The sequence below is a fragment of the Vulpes lagopus genome, chromosome 12, assembly GCF_018345385.1.
Source record: "Vulpes lagopus strain Blue_001 chromosome 12, ASM1834538v1, whole genome shotgun sequence".
In the NCBI taxonomy this organism is placed as follows: Eukaryota; Metazoa; Chordata; class Mammalia; order Carnivora; family Canidae; genus Vulpes; species Vulpes lagopus.
Window position 1 is genome coordinate 20,516,569 of NC_054835.1, and position 9,673 is coordinate 20,526,241.

A 9,673-nucleotide genomic window follows, 5' to 3' on the forward strand; every position below is an offset into this window, starting at 1 on the left:
CATATACACTGCTTATGCTGATTAATAATATTCAAACCAGTTTTCCACTAAAACCTCTATTGTAGTGTACTTACTGGGGCACCTCAGTGGCACAGTCAGTTGGGCTTCTGACTCTTATTTCAGCTCAAGTCATGACCTCAGGATTGTGAGATTGAGCCCTGCATCAGGCTCTGCACTCAGTGCAGTCACCTGGGACTCTCTCTCTCTCTCTCTCTCTTTCTCTCTCCCCCTCTGCCCCTCCCCACTGCCCTCACTTGTGCTCTCGCTCTCGTTCTCTCAAATAAATAAATCTTAAAAAAAAAAAAAAAAGACCTTACCTCTACTGCAGTTTAATCTAATCCCTAAGCAACTGTATTTTAAAAGTTGTAAAAGGAGGGTGAGTTCATAAAATGTCAAAAAGTAACCAAGTTTTACACATCAATACTAAGGCTTACAAAAAAAAGCCTAGTAAACATATACTTCATAGCCTTTCAAGACAACGGTGCCTGACATATTGTCCTCCAGAGTTAGCTACTAAATAGAGTAGCTACTAAAAAAGTCATAAAGAGTTTAGCTACTAAAAAAGTCATAAAACCTATGTAGAATTTGACTTAAAACATCTGTAGTCTTCAGTGGCTAGACACAGTTCCTATATCAATACAATATAATATAATAGCAAATTTTAGGAAATTAACCAGACTCTCCTCTGTCTCCTGTAAAACATGCATTTTTTTGACTTTATAGAAGAAAATAATTTTTATCTTCCAAGTTTAAGAATTGATTTTCCCAACTGGTAATAAGAAACTAAAACTATTTTTTAAAATATTTTATTTATTTATTTGACAGAGAGAGTGAGCAAGCACAAGCAGGGGGAGCAGCAGCAGGAGAGAGAGTAGGCTCCCCACTGAGCAGAGAGCCCAACACAGGGCTCAAAATAGGACTCCAAGATCACGATCTGAGCAGAAGGCAGACGCTTAACCAACTGGAGTTACCCAGGCACCCCTAGACACTGGCTCGTTCGTTCATTCATTCATTCATTCGAGACACAGAGGGAGAAGCAGGCTCCCTGTGGGGAGCCTGATGTGGGACTCCATTCCAAGACCCCAGGATCACGACCTGAGTCGAAGACAGACACTCAACCACTGAGCCACCCAGCCCCTAGACACTGGCTTTAAACGCTAACGAGAACACAATGATAAAAAATAAAAGACAAAGTAAATATACAAAGTAGTCAACTGAAATAAAAAAACCTAACTAAAATGTTTCTTCTCAGTTTGTGTGAAATGTACTGCATTAGCTACTTGTCTTCACACTGACACCAGGACATTGGTCACTGAAGATAATGATGATGATGATGATGGCAATAAAAACATAGCAATAGCTATCATCTACCAAACACCTACTATGTGCCAGCTATTTACACCCGCGGTCTCATTTAAATGCTACCACAACCCTATGAAGAAAGCATCTGTAGATGAGTAACATACTGGAGAGAGAGATAAACATGCCCACATCAGAAAGCTAGTAAAGTAACAGAATTTGAATTGTATTACTCATTTATGAACCTATAAGTGCTGCTACATTTCCTTCTTGCCTTTCTTACGGTTAGGCTTTTTTTTTTTTTTTTTTTAATAATGCCCATTTGAAGACATTCAGAAAGAAAATCTTTATTATATGATTTGGTAGTCTGATACATTAGTGGTCCCAGTGAACCACGAACCACATGTCCTGATACTCTATCATTGTGCAGTCCACTCCCAAGAATATAGTTGGGCTGTGACGAGCACTTGCAGGCACAAGTGCATAGTTGCTAAGTGGAACAGATGCTGTGGCAGTTCTGGGTCTCAGCCTTCAGAAAACCTAGCAAGTACTGCTTTTACACTTTTGTAAAAAATGTAAAAAAGTGTAAACATTTAACACTTTTTAATTTACACTTTTGAGGGTTCTGGCCCACCACGTAAGATGTCTGGCTACCTTTCTGGAGAGTGGAAGTAGGAGATGAGTGGGAAGGGTGTGAGGATGGGGGGGGGAAACTGGCATCCAGGCCCCGCCATGCCAGCATTCCAACTGAGTTCAGCTGTCACTAAGTCTCCAAACAGGTAAGTGAACATTCTTTCTTGAACATTCCAGCCTTAGCTGCCATCTGATTGCAATTACATGAGTGTTGCAAGCAAAATCAGAACTGCCTAACCAAGCCCCAGTCAAGGCCCAGAATAGTAAGCAAATAAGAGTGCTTTTTAGTCATAACGCTTTGGTACAGTTTATTATGTGGCAACAAATAATCAAACCATATGATAAAACGAAAGTTTAATTCTTGATTATCTACATTAACGAATAGGGTGCATATAATCAAGACCACAAACAATCTAAAAAGAATGCCTACAAAATTACACCCACAACATTCATAAGGGCACTTATTCTATATTTACTGAGGTCTAGTATATGCCAGTAGCTGGGGTTATAAAGATGAAGAAAGCTTGGGCCTAACCTCAAAAAACTGTCATTCTGGTAGAAGAGATAGTTGCCTGCAAACGTAACTACAATAAAATGTATTAAGTTCTTACATAAGTGGCATAGCCACAAACTGCCATCTGAGCTTAAAAAGGACATTCTTCTGGGAAAGACAGTAGAAGAAATTTAAAGAATAAGTTACCATTTGGAGAAGTAGGAGATGTCATCCTGAATAACAGTAATAATTATTGGTTTTATTATAATACAATAATATGCAATTATATATTATACTAATTATATATAATTAATATTATTATGGCTAATATTTATTAAGTGCTTTGTATGTCAGGCATGGTACTAAGCATTTTGAATACATTTCTCATCCTATTATTTTTCTTTTTTGAAGATCGTATTTATTTGAAAGAGAAAACACAAGTGGGGGGAGGGGCAGAGGAAGAGGAGAAGCAAACTTCCCACTGAGCAGGGCCTAACTCAGCTTGACCCCAAGACTCCAGGATCATGACCTGAGAGGAAGGCAGACACAATCGACTGAGTCACCCAGGTGCCCCACATTTCTCATCTTAATTCTCACATTAGGCAAGCAAAGCAGATACTATCCTTACCTTTACCGTATAGATAAGGCAAGAGAGGATCAAAAAAGAGAAGTTACCCAAGGTCTCATGGCTAATAGGAGCAAATGCTAACAAAGTAAAATAATTGCAAACATAAGTGGTTTGTTTGACGTTTTAGATCATAAATTAGCCATATGATTCACCAGATTTATAGTAATAATAGTTTTTCTCTATCAAAATTATATGTATAATATAATTACATTGAAAAAAATATCTACACAGAGAAAACCTGGTACCTCTGTGACATCCACACACTTTTTAATTAACATCACTGATTTTGGGCAGCCCTGTGGCTCAGCGGTTTGGTGTCGCCTTCGGCCCAGGGAGTGATCCTGGAGACCCAAGACCCACATCGGGCTCCCTGCATGAAGCCTGCTTCTCCCTCTGCCTGTGTCTCTGCCTCTCTCTCTGTGTCTCTCATGAATAAATAAATAAAATCTAAAAAAAAACAAAACAAAAAACCTCACACGTCACTGATTTTCGTATTACTGATTCAGAATGCATGCTTTAATTCTCATCTATATCCTTTATATTTCAAGTGAGTTTTGGACTCAACAGGCAACTTTCCGAGCTCCATGTTTAAAGACATTTGTTAAAAGACTTGAGAAAAGATTATTGTAGAGCCAATGTAAACATGTGGTCCTCTGCACACAAATATTATGTGCAGCTTTTTCTTCCCCTTGTCTTGGCTATTGATTATTTAGTTTTGTATCTAGAGCATTGCTTCCAGTATTTCGGCATACCTAAATCAATATATCTCAGCTTACCACCAACAAATGCTCTGTAAGTTACTAAATGCTCCATATAATACTAAACAAAAGAAAAAATATAGTTATGACGTTGCATATACAGTAGTCCCTCAGTTTTGCAAAATAATATGTCTGGAAGGATACACCAAATGTTAACAGTGGTTGTCAGTAAATAGTAGAATTATAGGTTATTTTAAAATTATTTCATCTGTTCTTGGTTTTTCCCCAGCTCTAGATTTAACCTTTTCTTAGGACACTACAATAAGTACTACTGCAGTAACATCATTTTCAGACAGATTTTTGGACTGTTTTGAAAATGGGTAACAGAAGGGGAAGTGGGAGATAAGAGAAGCAATAATAGCTCTTTTTTCTTTGCTGAGCTACTAAGACTTCCTGCCTGGCTTTCTGAAATAACTTTTTCCCCCCACTGACTACTAGATCTGTCCCAGTCTTTAACTAGTATGATATGTGTTTTCAAATCCTGTGGGAATAATGATCTATAGGATACATGATATCATATATTAAGAATATCGAGATTGCTAGTTAAATCTTCAAAAAATTGTCTGAAATCAACTATTAAAAAATTGAAAACAAAATACTATATAGACAAATGGTCACATTACAGATGTTACGATATGCTAGGATAAGCACTAGTTTGAGATTATCAATTAGTCATTTGTGTATCATATAATTATCTAACAAACATGATATTTCAAACTATTTTTTTTTGAGATTTTTTTTTATTTATTCATGAGAGACACACAGAGAGAGACAGAGACACAGGCAGAGGGAGAAGCAGGGTCCACACAGGGAGCCCGACATGGGAGTCCCCAGGATCAGGCCCTGGGCTGAAGGCGGCGCTAAACCACTGAGCCGGGATGCCCCTGTTTTTGTTTAAAGGAGGCTCTAGGCCTAACCCTGGGCTTAAACTCACAACCGCAACATCAAGATTGCATGCTCTACCAACTGAACCAGCCTCTCAATGTTTTAATCTTGAGGATAAACGACAGCAATTTTTAAGAACACATTTATGGTTAAACTATAGAAATCAGTAGAGCTGACAAAATGGTAATGGTATACACTAAGGCAGTGTGCCTCAATTTTTAATGTGCATATGTATCACACTTGACAATCTTATTCAAGTATAGATTATGATTTAGTAGGTCTGGCCTGATTCTTACATTCTTCACAAGCTCTCAGGTCACAGACCACATTTGTGATAGCAAGGATCAAAAGGACACCACTGGCCAGATCGAGGGAGGCTCCTCACCAAATAGTATCTTAATTAGGTAACAGGATCTGGCCCTTTACTCTGAAAGAGAGGAGACTTGCTTGCTCTCATCAATGCCCCCAAGAGACACTGATTCACTCTAAAAGGCACATGAAGGCCAACACATTCATTTTCTGGTGTGAATTATAACTGTACACAGACTAGAACATTGGTATTTCTCACTTTAGGCACCTCCAGTACCTCAAACTAATCCCCCTTTGATAATGTACAAAATGGAGTTTCTGGATCTGCAAAGTTTAAGGATTAGGCCCCAGGCAATGGCAATGTCATCAAGGTAATGTCTGGCCAGTGAGGCAAGTCTGGCCAGTTGACATCACTATGTGACATCTTTATCAGCTATCTCTACTTAAAAAGAGCAGGAAAGCCAACCCTGCAAAAATAAACAAGTAATGAAAACACAATGGAAGTGAAATCTAAAAATGAATACACAAGAATTTAGGTTTTTCCTATCTGTTTTGTTTTTAGGAGTAGTAGTAGCCAATGACCCACAAACAAAGGGAAGAGTAAATCCATGAAAGCACTGGTCTATTTCCCTCACCATGGTATTTCTAAGACCTAGAAGTATCTCTGACCCATCCAGTAAACATTTATTGGATGAATAAACAAATGAGTATTTAAGGAGGGTGTTAATTTCCTTGGTATTTACATCTTAATACCAAGGATTCCCAGGAACTATAGAGAACTATTCTTAATTATTTCAACACCATTTAGGCCAGACTGGCTGTAAACATTATCTGATTTCCTGAAGACAATGAATGTATCTCTCTAGCCTTTAACTTATTTACACAGTAGGAGTTATAGACTACCCTTACATTCCTACGCAGAACTTCCTTTTTTGTAAAGACAGAGGGCAGGGCCTAAACTTAACCACAAGAGAAGAAACTGCTACATGCTGGCAGTTGTTTTTGACAGAATAACATAAAACATTTTTATTCTTCTTCCTTCTAGATTCCCATAGACATGGTTTAACATGAGACAAATTTCATGAGAGATTTTTCAAGGGTAAGAAACAAAAGCAAAGACAAGAAGTATGCTGAGTGCTCAAAAGGATTAAACAATGAGTTACCATACAACCCAGCAAATCCTAAGTATATATACCAAAAGAACTGACAACATAGCCACATAAAAACTTGTACATGAATGTTCCCAGCAACACTATTCAAAATAGCCAAAAAGTGAAAGTAATCCAATTGGTTATCAATTTATGAATGTATAAATAAGATGTGGTTTGTCCATGCAACAAATATTATTCAACCATAAAAAGGACTGAAGTACTGATACATGTCACCACATGGATGAACCTTGAAAAAATGCTAAGTCAAAGAAGCCAGTCTCAAGGGAGCCACATATTGTATGACTCCATGTATACAAAATGTTCAGAATTTAGGCAAATCCAAAGAGAGAAAGTCATTTAGTGGTTGTCAGGGGCAGAGGGAGTGACGGCTAATGCGTATGGGATTTCTTTTTGGGGTGATGAAAAACGTTCTGTAATTAGTAGTGAAGGTTGCACAATTTTGTAAATATACTAAAAAATGCTGAATTTCACATTTTAAGGCATGAATTTTATGGTATGTAAATTATGTATGAATAAAAAAATCACATGCCAAAAGGAAATAAAATCAGCAAATAAAAAATATACACAAAGGGGAGCATCTCTCCTTTCTGCTCATCCTTCCCCCATGCAGTCTCTGACTATAAAGTCAAATTTTATGTAGCTATTCTGCAAATGACTAGAACCCTAAAAATATCCTAACCACTACACAAAAGCGGCTGCTTATTTTGATAACATTTTTGTAACACAGATCTTCCTTAAAATCCAAGTTGACAAAGGACTTATTCTACAAACCCAATCTGTATACAATCCACTAGAATTAGCTTTGAGGAGAGGTGCCTTGTAACTGGCACTGGCACAAAACACATTTCAGTTCACAAAAGAAAACTACACTATTAGTCTAGTCAGGAGGCAGTATCATTGGGGACCTAACTGTGATGGATGTTCTCTTGGTGTTTTCTGTCTCAAGCCTGAGACAATGGGCCTCAAAAACAAAACAAAAACCCATACTGAACTACACTAACTTATAGGAAAGTATGTCCTGTGTTTACACTAAGTGAATTCAAAATTACACAAGAAATTAGTAAGTACTACTCCCAGGTACTAAACTCATTCATTTAGTGTCAACTTTACTGCTTCTTAGTTGCAGATGCAGTTAAATACAGAAGATATCTTATCCGGCTGAAACATTAGTCATAGAATAAGAGATACTTTAATCTCTTCTGAAACAATGTCCTAGTTTAGAACCTCTATTTCAAAACAGCAGAAAGAATAATGCAGAGGTTTTCAAATGGAAATCAAGATGAATACACTGGAAGGCCATGAAAAGCATTCACCGAATTGGATTTTGCTCCCAGTTTACTACTAAATAGGTGCCTGGCCTAGAGGAGCTCTACAAGGTTTTCAAAATACATAAAACCTAGAACAAAAAAAAAAAAAAAAAAAAAACCTAGAACATGCCAAGAATTCTTAATGGATGAAAATATCCAAAGGCACTGTTTTCACAACACTATTCTATCATTTGTACATTTTCAGATTCTGTGCAGCATGGGAGTTACTAGAATGACAATATAGACCAAGTGCCGGTGCCTGGCTGGCTTAGTTGGAAGAACATGCAGTTTTTGATCTCGGGTTTGGAGTTCGAGCCCTACATGAGATGTAGAGATTATAAAGAGAAAATCAAAAAAAAAAAAAAAAAAAAAGGTTGTGATATACAGAAAAATCCCATTCACTCAAATGATGCATGGATTCGAGCTCAAACGATTCCACTCAGGTGGAACCCTACTCAAAGAGACTTTATGAAGCCCCTGCATTAAGAGTTGCTTGAGGGGATGGATCCCTGGGTGGGGCAGCGGTTTGGCGCCTGCCTTTGGCCCGGGGCGCGATCCTGGAGACCCGGGATCGAGTCCCACGTCGGGCTCCCGGTGCATGGAGCCTGCTTCTCCCTCTGCCTGTGTCTCTGCCTCTCTCTCTCTCTGTGACTATCATAAATAAAATAAAATAAAAAATTAAAAAAAAAAAAAAGAGTTGCTTGAGGATTATCTGTCTTATTGCACATCGGCAGTGGGTTCTATCTCTCCTCTGTATACGTTCCGGGGTGTTCCTTTACCTTTGATAACCATGTCCCCACAGAACAGATAACGCTGTCGCTTGAAAGTACAGTTCGCTTTATGACTTTATAGCACTCCTTTCTTTAAATCTGTTTCTCCATTTCCCTACACTTTGGTACTCTCAAACGTGTGCTCAAGAGTATTTCAATTTCCCTCTTTTGCCCTTCCGACACAGCTCCAGCTTCAAATTCTAAAACATCTAGAATAGGGTTAAATGTTTTTTTGCTTTTTTTTTTTAATGCACTCAAGATTACACGAGACCATGAAGTACTACTTTCAAGCATCAATCCCATTCATTTGGTGTTAACTCTGCTGCTTCTCAATTCCCCCGTGTCTGCCTCTAGTCCTCCCCTTACAATGTCCCACGCAGCCCCCTAAGGTCTCCTGCGTCCGCAGGGCAGGTTTTCCCGAAGGACCCCCACCTCCTCCAGCTCTCCGCAGCCCTCAGCGCCCCGGGTGACGCCCTGGGTGCTAGCTCTGCTCCCTCGCTCTCCCCGCCTCCACCCCAGCCCCATCACCGCCCCGCGCGCGCCGTTTGGGGGCGCCCCTCACCCTCTCCCAGGAGCCCCCAAACTGGTCTCGTCCCCTTGAGACTCCTCCCCCTCCCCGCCCGCGGGGTCCCCGGCCCCTCGGAGCCCCCCTAGCCCTCCGCCCCGCCGCCGGGCGCGGCCCTCCGACCTGCCTCCGCGCCTCCCGCAGCCCCTGCAGCCTCTGGCCCAGCTCCCGCCGGTAGCTCTGCGCCGCCTCCACGCTCTCCCGGGCCTCCTGCAGCAGCAGCTCGGGCTCCAGCTCCATCGCCCCCTCGTCCGGCCGCGCGGCCGGCGGCTGCGGGCGCGGCTTCCCCACTGTCCCGGGCGCCGGCAAGCGGGGCCGGCGCGACCACGCGCAGGCGGAAGCACCGCCCCACCCCGCCCCACGCCCGCCTGATTGACAGCCGCGCCCGCTCCTGGCGCGAGCCGCCTCCGGGTCCTAGCGCCGACCTCGCGGAGCCCACGCGGCCGGGGCCTTGTTCCAGCGCAGCGCGTGAGCGCGGTGCTGCTCGTCCAGACACGCTCGGAGGCAGGGAAAGATCGGTAACTACGCCCCGCGGGGTGCTGCCCGCATCTTCTCTCGTTCAGGCCTCACTACCAGCCCCCCTTGCGTCTCCATTTCACGGAGCAGGAAGCACAGAGGGGGGAGTCAAGCCGCAGGTATTTAAACTCAGATGGCTTTTTTTTTTTTTTTTTAAGATTTTGTTTTTTTTATTCATGAGAGACACAGAGAGAGAGGCAGAGACACAGGCAGAGGGAGAAGCAGGCTCCAAGCTGGGAGCCCGAGGTAGGACTCGATCCCAGGTCTCCAGGATCAGGCCCTGGACACCTAAGGCAGGTGCCAAACTGCTGAGCCACCCGGGCGCCCCTCAGGTGTCT

At 41.5% G+C, this 9,673-nt stretch overlaps 1 protein-coding gene across 1 annotated transcript in view; it reads right to left on the reverse strand.

Moving 5' to 3' along the window:
- The window catches only part of CRLF3 (cytokine receptor like factor 3), a 45,153-nt gene extending 35,995 nt beyond the window's left edge, over positions 1 to 9,158 (reverse strand). The window contains exon 1 of the mRNA XM_041725963.1: positions 8,943 to 9,158. Within this exon, the coding sequence (XP_041581897.1) occupies positions 8,943 to 9,059 (117 nt within the window). The 5' untranslated portion in view covers positions 9,060 to 9,158. The remainder of the gene's footprint in view (positions 1 to 8,942) is intronic.
- Positions 9,159 to 9,673: the final 515 nt, after the last annotated feature.